Genomic DNA, 17,172 nt, shown 5'->3' with positions numbered 1-17,172 from the left:
TCTTATTTTTAAAAATATTAAAAAAAATTTCTGTTGATAAGCGGTTGTCCTTTTTCTGAACACATCTGGTTCTTATCTACTGTTTTTCTAACTCTTAACTTCCTCTTCTTGTACAGAACTAGAATACTGGAGTCATCTGGGTCTTGTTCTGGAATGCCCTTAAAGTGACTTCGGCCATGGCAGATGAACTTGCTTTCGTGTTGGAAAAATTTGAGCTATCAAACAAGGAATATGAGGGAGTGGAACTGGAAAGTGAAGACGCAGAGGATGGAAGGGAAGATTGCAGGAAGTGTTTAGTTGGGAAAGTTATGGGAGAAAGATCTGCCAACTTTACGGGGATTAAGAACTTTGTGAACCACATGTGGGGCTTTCCCAGGAACATGATTGCAACGGAGGTAGGCTTTAATCTGTATTAATTTTCCTTCTCAGAAGAAAAGGATATTGACAGAGTCCTGGCGGGAAGACCTTATGTTATGGACAACCAACTTCTCAATATAAAGCAGTGGGAAGAAGATATTGACCACAACCCTGATGCCTTTAACCTCTCACATATGTGGATAGAAATTTGGAATATGCCGATTCACTGGCTAACCAAGGAAATTGGAAGGAAAATTGGAAGGGTCTTTAATAGAGTCGACGACGTGATCATCTCGAGGGGAGGTAGCAAGGAGGGAAGACATCCCAAAATCAAGGCTGTGGTAGATGTCACAGTTCCATTACTAAGGGGAACTGCAGCAAAAATGAATGGGGTGTCAAGATGGGTTGAGTTTAGGCATGAAAAATGTTCGGATTTTGGACTATAGATGAGATTATGTAAAATATAATTTGACAAATTTACCATTAAAAAATGATCATGTGCCTTGCACATGATGGATTCCGGCCAAAAAATGATCGAAAACCTAGTTAGGGACTAAATTTGTCCGATGTGAATATGTAAGGGATATAAAATTACACTTTTAAAAGTGAGGGACGAAAAAAGTTATTTTACAAAATGTAAGAGACGTTTTGGACGATTTTCCCTAAATAAAATGAAGAAACTAGTTGTGGATACTAAATTCATATAAATGATGGACGAAATTAGTAAGCTATGATAAATTTAACAATGACCCCTAGGCTTTAAGTCTGTTGTCCACGTACCCATAAACAATTTGAATTACACATTAGACTCCAGTACTTGTCATAATCCATTAAACAGTAGACAACGCAGAGGAGACTAGGATTTTTATGTCGAGGCCAAACAGGCTTCATTTACGTTCACTCAGCGACTAAACCAGAAAACCCCGCCGCCGGCAGTGTGCCACAAGCCAGGGGCATTTTGGACATCTTCAGAATCTTTCAAGCCACCTACATTCAAGCTGTCGGGCTAATTCCGATAAAGACGACGCCAAATTTAAGATCTGACGGAGATTTCACATTAACGATATGGCCAAAGAGAACAACTCCTCCGCTATGGATGTGGACAACCAGAATTCGGAATCCGTTGATCAGATTAATAGCCCTAGGTTCTCTATCAATGGTAATTTACTCTCCCATAAAGCTCTAGACAGCTAATTTTGAGGTGATAATTTAGTTTTTTTTTTTTTTGGTGAATTTACAGTTTTGCAGCTCTTGAAATCGGCTCAGATGCAGCATGGATTGCGGTTTGGCGATTACGCTCGTTACCGGTATAACCTACGCTTGTACACTTATGGTATATGTTTATGAGTAATTTGGTACGATGAAGTTCCGGGAAGTAGGTTTAATTTTTGTAAGAAATGCCGTTTGATATTGTTTTTACCAGTATATAAGCGTAAGTGTGCTCTATATAGGTGTATGAGGGAATTTATGACATTGATCATTAGAGGTGGCAGGGTTAAATTTGTGAAAAATGTGGTGTGATAGAGTTGTACTATTGAGGGAATGTGAAATTGACCAGTTTTTACAAATTTTTTAGGAGGTACTGTACTGCTCGGCTCAGGAGATTGTACAAGTCGTTGAAATTCACGCATGGCCGTGGTAAATATAGTAAAAGGGCGATTACAGCTTCTATGGTCACTGAAGTGAGGTAATAGATTGCCAAGACCAATGGTTGAATTTGATTGACATTACAGTTGGTAAATGTTTTAATTTCGCTTTTGCTATTTGAAGAACAAATATGCTGTTTTGTCTCTCATTAATAATTTCTTAATGGTCGTTAATCTATCCTGATTCTGCGTGGTGGTTGGGGACACTGTAGGTATCTTCATGTGGTTCTTTATACAGGAGAAAGAGCTTGGAGCCATGCTATGGAAAAGAAAACGCTGCCAGATGGTCCAAATGCACGTCAGCGTGGCTATCTGATTGGTAGGCTGCGAAAAGCAGTCAAATGGGCTACTTTGTTTCAAGACTTGTGTTCCATTAAGGGAGATTCTAGGACATCTTTGGAAGTAGAGGTGTGCTGATTAATTCATCATTTTGCACTGCTGCTGTGCCCTGTATACAAATAAAGCTATTTTCGGTCAAAATACAATAAGAATATGCAAATTAAGGTTCTATTGGTAAATATTAGTTATAATCATACAAAAAGAGAAGATAGCCCACAAGTTGGGCCCAATTACATACATGTGTTTATACTATTATTATTAAACAAAATCAAATAGATATATATATATATATGTGTGTGTGTGTGTGTGTTTAAAAAAATGTATTCACACACATAATTAGTGAGAAATGAAAATTATATAGGTAAATGCTATTTAGTATTAGTATATACTACTAATGCTATTTAGTGACAAATGCTATTTAGTATATACTACTAATGCTATTTAGTGACAAATGCTATTTAGTATTAGTATATACTACTAATACTTTATTATATTATATAGGTAAATGCTATTAATAATAATTAGTATATGGTATTATCATCATATCATGTACTTATAATACTAATAATATATAATAATGTACAATATATTTATATTATTTTAGTATTTATTAACTGTTATATGACTACAATAATGCATAGTAATACATTACAATATAAGATAACTATAATAGTTATTATTTTATACATGAGTAACATACTAACATGACTAGAATTAGATAATAATTAATACATATATGTATAATACTAAATATTAAACAATAAACATAATTAGTAATTAGAATTTAGATATTGGTAATTTGATACATCATTCATGTTTGAATTATTGAATATTTGAATGCGTAATCTATAACTTGCAAGTATTAGTGTACTCTAAATTTACATTACATATTCACTAATCTTAAGGTTTTAAGTATAGATAAGACAACTAAGCAGTGTAAGTGAATGTATATGAATTGCAAATCAATGTATTAGTGTATTGACTTTCACAATAACATATGTAAGTAAATAAGTTTAATTTTGATTTGAAATAAATTATAAGTTTGTAACTAACATAACTTATCACTAATCATTGTAATTTGTAAGTTTGTAACTAATATTACTTATTATTAATCATTGTAAATTATAAATTCATAAATTATTACTAATCATTGTACAGTCTAAGGTTTATTCTAGTTTAAATTAATCACTTTTTATGTGTTCCTTAAATCATAGACTAAGGATTGTAGGTATAAGTGATCAAATAAGTTAAAATTCATATTATCTATTTACTAATCTTATGGCTTTAAGTATAGACAAAATAACTAAGCTGTGTAAGTGAATGCATGTGAGTTGCAAATCAAGTAAATAAGTTTTATTTTGATTTGAAATAAATTATAAGTTTGTAACTAATGTAACTTATCACTAATCATTGATTCATTGTAATTTATAAGTTTGTAACTAATATTACTTATTATTAATCATTGTAAATTATAAATTCATTGTAACTACTAACTAAATTAGTTTAAATTAATCACTTTTTATGTGTTTCTTAAATCATAGACCAAGGATTTTAGGTATAAGTGATCAAATAAATGCCAATTAAACCACAAAATGATTTGAACATAAGTAATGTGTTCAATTATGAATAAATTTGGGGATCAAATCAGTAATAATTTTTAAATCATTGAGGAGCATAATGAATGTATTATAATTTAGGAGCCCCAATTTATAAATTAAAAATTACAAAATCACTTCATTTGGGAAGAGTCGGATTTCATCTTCAGCTGATGACAAGTGAGAAAACAACCATTGCAAATTTGCAATATTGCATGGTGCCGTGACTGCCGTCACCTAGGGCTTTCACAGCACTAACACTCCCAAGTCCCAATTCCCAAATCGAAGCTGCTCTCCGCCTCTCCGGCCTCCGCCAGTCCGCCGCGCTCTACGCCTCCTGTCGGCTGTGTCCTGCCGTGCTGGTTCATCGCTGCCGAGTGTCGAAGACGAAGCACCAAGATCTCACTGGTTCATCGCTGGTTCATCACTGCTCATCTCTGGCTCGCTTAGGTAAGTGCTCCTCTGTTTTTGGCTCTGTGTATCTGGCATTAAAATGGGCCAAGATCGACTAGGAAATTTGTTATCCTGAATTGATAAGGGGACGAAATCTGAGCTTCGAATTGCAAACTCTAACTGTTGTAGTAGTTTAGATTAGGTGTGATATAACATAAGCTTTGTATTTTATACACAAGAAAGCTCTCTCCAGTTGTGCAGCCTTTAAAAGTTAAGGCCTTGGGGAAAAATTCCACCTTTTACCCGTTAGAAAAATTAAAAAGGAAAAAACTTGCTAAAATGAAAATTTTACCTCCTTGTCCGTGGAGATTCTCAATCTCTGGTGCACATCTAGTGAAAGTACGGCTCCAGAAGTTGTACCTAGGATTCTGGATATGAATTTTCTGCAATGTGTAAAAGAAGAAACATCTATGTATAAATAAGCAGAAAGGTCACCTTAATAAGCTCAATAAAAGTAATCAGCTCCTGAATAAGTAATGGAAAGCATTGGAGCAAGTCTAGAACATATCGAAGAGAGCAATTTAGCTTTTATAACTACAAACCAGTAGAAGGCCTACATATGTCTAGCTTCTTTACATATTTTCAGTCTAATATTTGTAGCTTTCTCATGGCTTGCGGGGGTTGGTAGTTGCTGAACTATAAAGATTGGTTTTATATATTCTCTTAATTTGCTTCAGGGTTATTTTGTAACTACTTGAACTCATTAATTTGTAGTAGCTTCTAGTTATTTTACAAATTACAACTACGCAGTATAGATTTTATTACCCTACTGTGGCTTAGGAACTATGATATGAGGAATTAGAATCATCCATTTTTTGCTGCTCTTGTGGGCACCACTAGTTGGTGGGTAATTGCTGAATTTGAAAGTTTCATGTCAAGCAATCCAGCTTGCCTTTGAATCTTCCCAAAAAGCCACCTTTGATCTCATTTTTTGGTCAAATCGAGTCAAAAAGCTTGATAAGACTCGACTCGATAAGGCTTGACTAAAGGTCGAGCCTTATCGAGTCGAGTCTCGAGCCTAAAGGAAATTCTTCGAGTCGAGCTTCGAGTATCCATTTTTTAGACTCGATCGAGCTCGAGTTTCTGTGTATATGAGTCGAGTCGAGCTCGAGTATAGCGATACTCGAGTATAGCGATACTCGAGCTCGACTCGGCTCGATTATATCCTTATGACATTAAACAGTAGACAACGCAGGGGAGACTAGGATTTTTATGTCGAGACCAAGCAGGCTTCATTTACGTTCACTCAGCGACTAAACCAGAAAACCCCGCCGCCGGCAGTGTGCCACGAGCCAGGGGCATTTGGGACATCTTCAGAATCTTTCAAGCCACCTACATTCAAGCCGTCGGGCTAATTCCGATAAAGACGACGCCAAATTTAAGATCTGACGGAGATTTCACATTAACGATATGGCCAAAGAGAACAACTCCTCCGCTATGGATGTGGACAACCAGAATTCGGAATCCGTTGATCAGATTAATAGCCCTAGGTTCTCTATCAATGGTAATTTACTCTCCCATAAAGCTCTAGACAGCTAATTTTGAGGTGATAATTTAGTTTTTTTTTTTTTTTGGTGAATTTACAGTTTTGCAGCTCTTGAAATCGGCTCAGATGCAGCATGGATTGCGGTTTGGCGATTACGCTCGTTACCGGTATAACCTACGCTTGTACACTTATGGTATATGTTTATGAGTAATTTGGTATGATGAAGTTCCGGGAAGTAGGTTTAATTTTTGTAAGAAATGCCGTTTGATATTGTTTTTACCATTATATAAGCGTAAGTGTGCTCTATATAGGTGTATGAGGGAATTTATGACATTGATCATTAGAGGTGGCAGGGTTAAATTTGTGAAAAATGTGGTGTGATAGAGTTGTACTATTGAGGGAATGTGAAATTGACCAGTTTTTACAAATTTTTTAGGAGGTACTGTACTGCTCGGCTCAGGAGATTGTACAAGTCGTTGAAATTCACGCATGGCCGTGGTAAATATAGTAAAAGGGCGATTACAGCTTCTATGGTCACTGAAGTGAGGTAATAGATTGCCAAGACCAATGGTTGAATTTGATTGACATTACAGTTGGTAAATGTTTTAATTTCGCTTTTGCTATTTGAAGAACAAATATGCTGTTTTGTCTCTCATTAATAATTTCTTAATGGTCGTTAATCTATCCTGATTCTGCGTGGTGGTTGGGGACACTGTAGGTATCTTCATGTGGTTCTTTATACAGGAGAAAGAGCTTGGAGCCATGCTATGGAAAAGAAAACGCTGCCAGATGGTCCAAATGCACGTCAGCGTGGCTATCTGATTGGTAGGCTGCGAAAAGCAGTCAAATGGGCTACTTTGTTTCAAGACTTGTGTTCCATTAAGGGAGATTCTAGGACATCTTTGGAAGTAGAGGTGTGCTGATTAATTCATCATTTTGCACTGCTGCTGTGCCCTGTATACAAATAAAGCTATTTTCGGTCAAAATACAATAAGAATATGCAAATTAAGGTTCTATTGGTAAATATTAGTTATAATCATACAAAAAGAGAAGATAGCCCACAAGTTGGGCCCAATTACATACATGTGTTTATACTATTATTATTAAACAAAATCAAATAGATATATATATATATATGTGTGTGTGTGTGTGTGTTTAAAAAAATGTATTCACACACATAATTAGTGAGAAATGAAAATTATATAGGTAAATGCTATTTAGTATTAGTATATACTACTAATGCTATTTAGTGACAAATGCTATTTAGTATATACTACTAATGCTATTTAGTGACAAATGCTATTTAGTATTAGTATATACTACTAATACTTTATTATATTATATAGGTAAATGCTATTAATAATAATTAGTATATGGTATTATCATCATATCATGTACTTATAATACTAATAATATATAATAATGTACAATATATTTATATTATTTTAGTATTTATTAACTGTTATATGACTACAATAATGCATAGTAATACATTACAATATAAGATAACTATAATAGTTATTATTTTATACATGAGTAACATACTAACATGACTAGAATTAGATAATAATTAATACATATATGTATAATACTAAATATTAAACAATAAACATAATTAGTAATTAGAATTTAGATATTGGTAATTTGATACATCATTCATGTTTGAATTATTGAATATTTGAATGCGTAATCTATAACTTGCAAGTATTAGTGTACTCTAAATTTACATTACATATTCACTAATCTTAAGGTTTTAAGTATAGATAAGACAACTAAGCAGTGTAAGTGAATGTATATGAATTGCAAATCAATGTATTAGTGTATTGACTTTCACAATAACATATGTAAGTAAATAAGTTTAATTTTGATTTGAAATAAATTATAAGTTTGTAACTAACATAACTTATCACTAATCATTGTAATTTGTAAGTTTGTAACTAATATTACTTATTATTAATCATTGTAAATTATAAATTCATAAATTATTACTAATCATTGTACAGTCTAAGGTTTATTCTAGTTTAAATTAATCACTTTTTATGTGTTCCTTAAATCATAGACTAAGGATTGTAGGTATAAGTGATCAAATAAGTTAAAATTCATATTATCTATTTACTAATCTTATGGCTTTAAGTATAGACAAAATAACTAAGCTGTGTAAGTGAATGCATGTGAGTTGCAAATCAAGTAAATAAGTTTTATTTTGATTTGAAATAAATTATAAGTTTGTAACTAATGTAACTTATCACTAATCATTGATTCATTGTAATTTATAAGTTTGTAACTAATATTACTTATTATTAATCATTGTAAATTATAAATTCATTGTAACTACTAACTAAATTAGTTTAAATTAATCACTTTTTATGTGTTTCTTAAATCATAGACCAAGGATTTTAGGTATAAGTGATCAAATAAATGCCAATTAAACCACAAAATGATTTGAACATAAGTAATGTGTTCAATTATGAATAAATTTGGGGATCAAATCAGTAATAATTTTTAAATCATTGAGGAGCATAATGAATGTATTATAATTTAGGAGCCCCAATTTATAAATTAAAAATTACAAAATCACTTCATTTGGGAAGAGTCGGATTTCATCTTCAGCTGATGACAAGTGAGAAAACAACCATTGCAAATTTGCAATATTGCATGGTGCCGTGACTGCCGTCACCTAGGGCTTTCACAGCACTAACACTCCCAAGTCCCAATTCCCAAATCGAAGCTGCTCTCCGCCTCTCCGGCCTCCGCCAGTCCGCCGCGCTCTACGCCTCCTGTCGGCTGTGTCCTGCCGTGCTGGTTCATCGCTGCCGAGTGTCGAAGACGAAGCACCAAGATCTCACTGGTTCATCGCTGGTTCATCACTGCTCATCTCTGGCTCGCTTAGGTAAGTGCTCCTCTGTTTTTGGCTCTGTGTATCTGGCATTAAAATGGGCCAAGATCGACTAGGAAATTTGTTATCCTGAATTGATAAGGGGACGAAATCTGAGCTTCGAATTGCAAACTCTAACTGTTGTAGTAGTTTAGATTAGGTGTGATATAACATAAGCTTTGTATTTTATACACAAGAAAGCTCTCTCCAGTTGTGCAGCCTTTAAAAGTTAAGGCCTTGGGGAAAAATTCCACCTTTTACCCGTTAGAAAAATTAAAAAGGAAAAAACTTGCTAAAATGAAAATTTTACCTCCTTGTCCGTGGAGATTCTCAATCTCTGGTGCACATCTAGTGAAAGTACGGCTCCAGAAGTTGTACCTAGGATTCTGGATATGAATTTTCTGCAATGTGTAAAAGAAGAAACATCTATGTATAAATAAGCAGAAAGGTCACCTTAATAAGCTCAATAAAAGTAATCAGCTCCTGAATAAGTAATGGAAAGCATTGGAGCAAGTCTAGAACATATCGAAGAGAGCAATTTAGCTTTTATAACTACAAACCAGTAGAAGGCCTACATATGTCTAGCTTCTTTACATATTTTCAGTCTAATATTTGTAGCTTTCTCATGGCTTGCGGGGGTTGGTAGTTGCTGAACTATAAAGATTGGTTTTATATATTCTCTTAATTTGCTTCAGGGTTATTTTGTAACTACTTGAACTCATTAATTTGTAGTAGCTTCTAGTTATTTTACAAATTACAACTACGCAGTATAGATTTTATTACCCTACTGTGGCTTAGGAACTATGATATGAGGAATTAGAATCATCCATTTTTTGCTGCTCTTGTGGGCACCACTAGTTGGTGGGTAATTGCTGAATTTGAAAGTTTCATGTCAAGCAATCCAGCTTGCCTTTGAATCTTCCCAAAAAGCCACCTTTGATCTCATTTTTTGGTCAAATCGAGTCAAAAAGCTTGATAAGACTCGACTCGATAAGGCTTGACTAAAGGTCGAGCCTTATCGAGTCGAGTCTCGAGCCTAAAGGAAATTCTTCGAGTCGAGCTTCGAGTATCCATTTTTTAGACTCGATCGAGCTCGAGTTTCTGTGTATATGAGTCGAGTCGAGCTCGAGTATAGCGATACTCGAGCTCGACTCGGCTCGATTATATCCTTATGACATTAAACAGTAGACAACGCAGGGGAGACTAGGATTTTTATGTCGAGACCAAGCAGGCTTCATTTACGTTCACTCAGCGACTAAACCAGAAAACCCCGCCGCCGGCAGTGTGCCACGAGCCAGGGGCATTTGGGACATCTTCAGAATCTTTCAAGCCACCTACATTCAAGCCGTCGGGCTAATTCCGATAAAGACGACGCCAAATTTAAGATCTGACGGAGATTTCACATTAACGATATGGCCAAAGAGAACAACTCCTCCGCTATGGATGTGGACAACCAGAATTCGGAATCCGTTGATCAGATTAATAGCCCTAGGTTCTCTATCAATGGTAATTTACTCTCCCATAAAGCTCTAGACAGCTAATTTTGATGTGATAATTTAGTTTTTTTTTTTTTTTGGTGAATTTACAGTTTTGCAGCTCTTGAAATCGGCTCAGATGCAGCATGGATTGCGGTTTGGCGATTACGCTCGTTACCGGTATAACCTACGCTTGTACACTTATGGTATATGTTTATGAGTAATTTGGTATGATGAAGTTCCGGGAAGTAGGTTTAATTTTTGTAAGAAATGCCGTTTGATATTGTTTTTACCAGTATATAAGCGTAAGTGTGCTCTATATAGGTTTATGAGGGAATTTATGACATTGATCATTAGAGGTGGCAGGGTTAAATTTGTGAAAAATGTGGTGTGATAGAGTTGTACTATTGAGGGAATGTGAAATTGACCAGTTTTTGCAAATTTTTTAGGAGGTACTGTACTGCTCGGCTCAGGAGATTGTACAAGTCGTTGAAATTCACGCATGGCCGTGGTAAATATAGTAAAAGGGCGATTACAGCTTCTATGGTCACTGAAGTGAGGTAATAGATTGCCAAGACCAATGGTTGAATTTGATTGACATTACAGTTGGTAAATGTTTTAATTTCGCTTTTGCTATTTGAAGAACAAATATGCTGTTTTGTCTCTCATTAATAATTTCTTAATGGTCGTTAATCTATCCTGATTCTGCGTGGTGGTTGGGGACACTGTAGGTATCTTCATGTGGTTCTTTATACAGGAGAAAGAGCTTGGAGCCATGCTATGGAAAAGAAAACGCTGCCAGATGGTCCAAATGCACGTCAGCGTGGCTATCTGATTGGTAGGCTGCGAAAAGCAGTCAAATGGGCTACTTTGTTTCAAGACTTGTGTTCCATTAAGGGAGATTCTAGGACATCTTTGGAAGCAGAGGTGTGCTGATTAATTCATCATTTTGCACTGCTGCTGTGCCCTGTATACAAATAATCTAATTATTTCTAACAGACTCTTTCAGGAATTTTTTGTTTTATTCGGTTCACTGTATTTCCTTTCACTTGTGGGCAAGGATGGCAATAGGGCCCGTGGTTTTTGGAGGAAGGGGGGGGGAAGGCGGGGGATCCCTCCCCCTTCCCCAGCCCCGTGTTCTAAAATCTCCCCCCACTCCTGCCCCGTCCCCCGCTTCCCTTACCCTTGCCATGCCCCACCCCACTCCATAGTGGTTGGCTAATTATAATTTTTATTTGGACATTATTTGTCCACGTATATAACATCAATAACAACCTCATAAATCATTCTTTTAGATATTATTGATATTTTAAAATTTATTTTATTGACATTATGATATTTTTAGTTCTCAAATTATAATATATTTGCATATATTATTGATGTGTGGTTGTAATGTGTATGTTATATATGTATAAAATTAGCTATAGATACTTACATTTTTTCAAAATTTATTTAGTGGTGGAGGTCCTCCCCCATCACCTGCCCCATTTAAAACAGGGGGAGAAAAATCCCCTCCACCCTTGCTTCACTCCCCTCGGGAAGCCGCTCCTGTTGCCATCCCTAGTTGTGGTGTTGCTAGAATCATGAGAGATAACCTGCTTAGATGCTTTTAATAAGTAAACTTCATAGTCTGCTACTAATTTTCTTCCTTTGACCGTTCTTTTCTTGTTACAAGTGGTTTAGGTAGAAGTTTACATTCGATAACTGTAGCCAGCACATATCAAACTAGGTATTTACGAATAATTCAGATTTAGTGCTTGGATTAGTTTAGATGATATGGTGGAGAATCTATCACTTTATGATCTCTAAGCAACTATTTATGTTAAGATAAAGTTAATTTCTATGGATGGTTTGGATTCATCTCCAATCACTGCAATTAAAACCAACGATATAGTTTACAATACAGTCATACTTAGTGGAAGTTGGCTTATGCAATCAATGCCGACAATTCAGTTGTTTCTTACTGTCTTTCCTTTCCTTTTTTAGTCGTTTTCATTAAAAGCATCAGATGAACTATTAACTAGTTCTAGACGTACATGCAAGCTGTAAAAACAATTCTCACTTAGCAATCGATGTGCTCTTCAACTCTTTTCTCAGATGGACATTTTGAAGATTTTGTTGCCATTTTCTGTTTCCATTTGCTTAGTGGTGGAGTTTCAGCCTGTCAATGTTGTTGACTTGGCAATTTCTTCACACTGTTGCTTGTAACTTTTGCATGCAAGTAATATTCTCTGTACTGAGAAACTATCAATTCTTAAACTGCAGGCCTATGCAGCTTATATGAGGGGAAATTTGTTATTTGAACAAGATCAGAATTGGGAAGTTGCACTGAAGAGTTTCAAAAGTGCCAGGTACTAAATGTTTAGTATGGTTGTTTCTCCTTTAAATATCCAAGATGTTGCTTGAAGTGTACAGTTCCCTTGTTGGCTAACTTAGTTACTTTCTTTAGGGCTGTTTATGAGGAACTTGGGAAATATGGAGACCTTGAGAACCAAGTTTTGTGCCGTGAGCGGGTTGAGGAATTAGAACCTAGCATAAGATACTGCTTACACAAAATTGGCGAGTCAAATTTACAAACTTCTGAATTGTTACGCATAGGTGAAATGGAAGGACCTGCTTTGGACCTGTTTAGAGCAAAGTTGGAGGTGAGTCTTAAATAATAGAATTCAGGAGTTAGGTGATTAATGAGGTGTGTGGCTATACTATTGGTAGAATCATATTCCACAACTTTTGTCATGACAACTTGGAAACATGAATTTCTCAGCTTAGTATCTAATTATAACTGCATTTTCTTGGATCAAAAGGCTGTTATGTCTGAGGCTAGGTCCCAGCAGGCTGCATCAATGACAGAATTCCATTGGCTTGGGCACCGATTTCCAATATCAAACGCAAAAACAAGGGTGTCCATACTGAAAGGTTAGTAATGAATCATGACATAATTAAGTCATAGTGGTTTCTGAGCAAAATGGATACTTAAGTTTTTCTTCCTTGTATCTGCTTTTTGCAACTGCATTGCCACTTTTTGGGTTGACTCTAGAAGCTGGAATTGTTTGCTTGACAGCTTTTTTAGTTTAGCTGGAAATTCAAATTTAGACAGCATGTTCTCTGTTGTATTTTTCCAAGAATAGTTTTGGGACAGTTATTTTTATTTGGAAATCACCATTTAAATAACATTTAAAAAGTTTAATGGTTTTAATGTGTAATCAGAATATTAGCATTGCAGAAGTTGCTCATTTAAGGTTTGCTGCTTATATAAGTTGTGCTTCTGAAGTAAGTTCATCAGGTCATACAGAGGAACGTGTTAAAGACTGGCATTTGGCCTTTCTAGGTTGAACTTTGTAATGAATTGTGTAATGCCCTCACTGCATTGGTGTAATTAGATAGACATGTTTCTATCTCTAATGCTACATCATAAACTCATTCACAGAAAATTTTCTGCTATTGACTGATTTCTTTCTGGGTTAAGTACCTTGATTTCAATCAGAACGCCAACATAGAGGATGCTGCCTAGAAATCAAAATAAATTCTGGGAGTCCCTTCCATGTACTTTGTGGCTTGATTGCTCCAAAATAAGTTATTCTTAAGTGAATCTCAATTCTAAATTGGATTCTCGATGTTTCTGAAAGCTTTTCTGCTCCTTTCATTTTGTATTGCCAACATTAAACAGATTGATAAAAACCAACAGGATGTTGATTTCCTATGTAATCTGATATCACCTTATGCATCCGCTTTCTTAGCCATTTTATGTTCATTGAGTTGATTAGTACTTTCTATAGCTTTATCATCCAGTCTGAAGGTTTTTCCTTTCTTATGATGCGAACTTGATCAGCTCAGGAACTGGAGAAGGACATTCATGGCCCAAAAGCAGACTCTCTTCCGGCAGATAAAAGACTTGCCACATTTGACAAAATATTTGCTGCATATAATGAAGCCAGAAGCTGCATTCGCAATGATTTGGTGAGAAGCATGAGATTCCCATTTTTTTTTATTCTGTGTAATCAAGTACTTTGTCATCTTAGTGCACTTTTTGCTATTAGGAACAATGATATGTTTTTTTCCTTCCTTCCGGATTTACTGATTTTCACATTATGCTCTCTTTTAGGCTAGTGCAGGAAATTCTGAAAGCATGAAAGATGATCTTAGTGGCCTTGATAAAGCTATTGGTGCTGTTTTAGGACAGCGAACCATCGAAAGGAACCAGTTATTGGTTAGCATTGCTATAAGCAAACTCAATAAGGTCCGTGATGATAAGAATGAAAAAGTTACCAAGCCTGAAGAGCTTGTCCGACTATATGACCTTTTGTTACAGGTGATTACCCATAATTCATATAGCTAGCTTTTTGCAATCTTTTTGTGCATGTAGCAATAGTAGTAGGCATACTTGTAAGTGTCAAAATTTAGTAACTGCTCTTCCAACTGGCAGAATGCTGCTGATCTTTCTGATTTAGTTAGCTCTGGAAGAGATAGAAAGCCAGAAGAGTTGGCTTTTGCTGAAGAGTGTGAGCTCAAAAGTTTGGTTTTCAGAGCTGAAAGGTTCGGTTTATGTCACTGTATTTTCTTTTTTTTGGCTGTTTGTTTCTTTTGTCTCTTACAGGCTTTCACTTCACTCTTTTCTTGTGAATGTATAAGTTGGCTGTAGGTTTATTTTATTGTCTAAAAGTCTTGTCTTCTCTTAACTTATCCTGTCAAATAAATGTATATTCTTAAGTTTGCTTTTTTTATTCTACTTTTCTATTGTTACCATGAAAATTGGTTCAAGGTGTTAGGATTGAGAATGTTTTGATTGTTCAACATGATGACCTTGCTCTCAATTTGTTGGCAGGTGTTTCTATTTAGCCAAATCCTACAGTTTGGCTGGAAAGAGAACAGAAGCCTATGCTTTGTACTGCAAAGTTCGCTTTCTAGCTGATACAGCCCTTAAAGAGCTTCAAAATTTGAAGACAGCTGATCAGGTGTGCATACTTTCCTCTATGGCTGATTTGGTTAATTTAAACATAGTCATAACCAAAGGGCCATCTTTTATTTTTCTTTTATGAAATTTCAGGTTTATGGCAGCTTGTTCTTCCATGTCTACTCACGTGTTGACTGCTTTGTTTGTCTCTTTATTTTTGTCCATTTTCTTTGTATCAGGCTGTGATAAAGGAGTTGCAGACACTGCAAAAAGAAAGTAGATCAAACAGCTGTATAGAGCATGCATTAGCCATCATGGAGGAAGAGCAGGCTCCAGAAAAGCTATCACAAAAGATTTCAACTATATCATTGACTGGAAAGGATAAGAAGGTTTGTGCCCCATTTAACTTTAGGTCCTGGACTTGTTCATCTAGAAGGAAATTAAATGCATCAATCATAGTTGGAGCATGTAAAGTATGATGCTATTATTAATTTCCCCATTATGCTGATGTGGCTTCATTAGATTTCACTTTCTTTTAAGCTGGCCATGTGTTAATGGTTTTTGAATATCTCAAATTATGCATTTTTTTAGCCCTTCAAGTTAATGGTTTTCTTCTAGATATTGATGTTAAAAATTTGCACATTTGTTTACATTGCTTTATACACTTTACGTATATGTTTCTTAGCTACATAATAGGTGAAGGCATTCAGATTTGCTTACATGTTACTTACACTCTATTCCTCGAGTTTTTTTGGTATATAATTAATTCATGCAACTAAAAGCATGGTTTTATTTTGAGATTTGTGGATAAACTGTTGCATGGACCCTCTGTAGTCATAGTACTTTGCGTGGTCCTAGAGATCAGCTTTATGCATGTTCACCATTCACACTTTGAAAGTCATCTTATAGTGCTGATCCACAAGGATTCTCTGAATAAACTGGCCATAGAATTTGTGGATCAAAAACCATGCATTAATTTCTTCTGCTGGAATATTTCCTAGTACTGAAATTTTCGTGCTTCCAGTAGAATATGATAAACGACACCACTGTGATGCTTTGCCTATATGTGCCATCTGTGATGGAACTTCTTTTAGGTCAAGTCCTTATTTACAATGCTTAGTTGGTGGAACATACTTTGTTGGACCATGAATACATGTGCATTGTTATCTTTTACTTTTTTCTCAAAGCCGGTCCTCCTTTTGGATTTTCTTTATGTAGCCATGTATTCAACACAGTTTATCCTTCCTTTGTGATTATTTGAAGAACACAGGCTATTTTGCTCCTCATCTTGTGTGCATAATTTTTTGTTTTCCCTTTGTTTACTTCTCTTCCTTTCCAAAGTTGCTTCTGTTTTAGGCACAAGTTGGTAATATTTTAACGCATTTTGAGCTGGGATTTGTCTCTGTTTTTAATGTTTAAAATGGTTGCAAATTAGTCTAGTTTAACTTTTTAAATGCATAGCTGAAGCGCACTTCTTTAAGCACGTCTCAATCACGCTTCTGTAGTATTATGGCTTAACCTTTTACTGGATGTTGATTCTGTTGTTTCAGTTGGAGAAATTTCTTATGGACAACCTGGATGTGTATGAATCAGCAGTGGATGCCAGTGTCAAGTCAATGTCACGTATTGAGCGCTTCCCACCTTCATTCCAGGCAGCTGCTCGGAGTCCAATAGTTCTTGACCTGGCATATAATCTAATAGAATGCCCATCACTGGAGAACAGGACAAAGAAGGACAAGAAAAGCTTTTTAGGTAGACTTTGGAGATGAGTAGGTTTATTGCGGAGTATTTTTTTGTTTTGCGAGTTTTTATATCCATCCAGTGAGTGATACTCGTGAAAGATTGACCATTCAGCGACGATGAGTTGTGGCAACTTTTGTGGCACTCGGAAAAGATTCAAATCGCCATCAAAATTTTGGCTCTCTAGATTCTGTAAAACAATAGATGGTACTTCGAATTGAATTACAATAATAATTTGCGAATTTTGTAATTTAATTGGTTACGTGGCAAATCAAGGAAAATGACCGAGTGAGATTTGGAGACTTTAATTTGCAA

General features: G+C 35.5%; 1 protein-coding gene and 1 long non-coding RNA gene across 2 annotated transcripts; both read left to right on the top strand.

The window, feature by feature from the left end:
- The first annotated feature begins 2,098 nt into the window (after positions 1-2,098).
- On the top strand, positions 2,099-5,767 carry LOC140014293 (uncharacterized). Its single transcript, XR_011821016.1, has 2 exons — positions 2,099-4,387; positions 5,586-5,767. It is a non-coding gene; the product is annotated as an uncharacterized lncRNA (long non-coding RNA).
- Positions 5,768-6,517: 750 nt separating this feature from the next.
- LOC140014292 (uncharacterized) lies at positions 6,518-17,165 on the top strand. The gene is made up of 14 exons (XM_072064867.1): positions 6,518-8,766; positions 9,949-10,257; positions 10,340-10,406; positions 10,676-10,786; positions 10,958-11,153; positions 12,492-12,577; positions 12,676-12,871; positions 13,031-13,142; positions 14,056-14,183; positions 14,329-14,535; positions 14,650-14,759; positions 15,049-15,178; positions 15,357-15,506; positions 16,668-17,165. Exons 2-14 carry the CDS (start codon positions 10,164-10,166, stop codon positions 16,884-16,886), a joined length of 1,806 nt encoding a protein of 601 aa, XP_071920968.1. The 5' UTR covers positions 6,518-8,766; positions 9,949-10,163; the 3' UTR covers positions 16,887-17,165.
- The last annotated feature ends 7 nt before the right edge of the window (positions 17,166-17,172 follow it).

The sequence above is a fragment of the Coffea arabica genome, chromosome 9c (assembly GCF_036785885.1).
Source record: "Coffea arabica cultivar ET-39 chromosome 9c, Coffea Arabica ET-39 HiFi, whole genome shotgun sequence".
NCBI lineage: Eukaryota > Viridiplantae > Streptophyta > Magnoliopsida > Gentianales > Rubiaceae > Coffea > Coffea arabica.
Note: the sequence above shows the minus strand (reverse complement) of the source record. Positions and strands in the feature narration are given on the sequence as shown.

What these genes read in the sequence shown, in the direction of transcription:
- LOC140014292 (XM_072064867.1), top strand. Translation starts at nt 10,164, where the DNA reads ATGGCCAAAGAGAACAACTCCTCCGCTATGGATGTGGACAACCAGAAT. An exon ending in TCTATGGTCACTGAAGTGAG is followed by an intron (nt 10,787 to 10,957) that starts GTAATAGATTGC and finishes GGGACACTGTAG; the next exon opens with GTATCTTCATGTGGTTCTTT. An exon ending in GCTGCATTCGCAATGATTTG is followed by an intron (nt 14,184 to 14,328) that starts GTGAGAAGCATG and finishes GCTCTCTTTTAG; the next exon opens with GCTAGTGCAGGAAATTCTGA.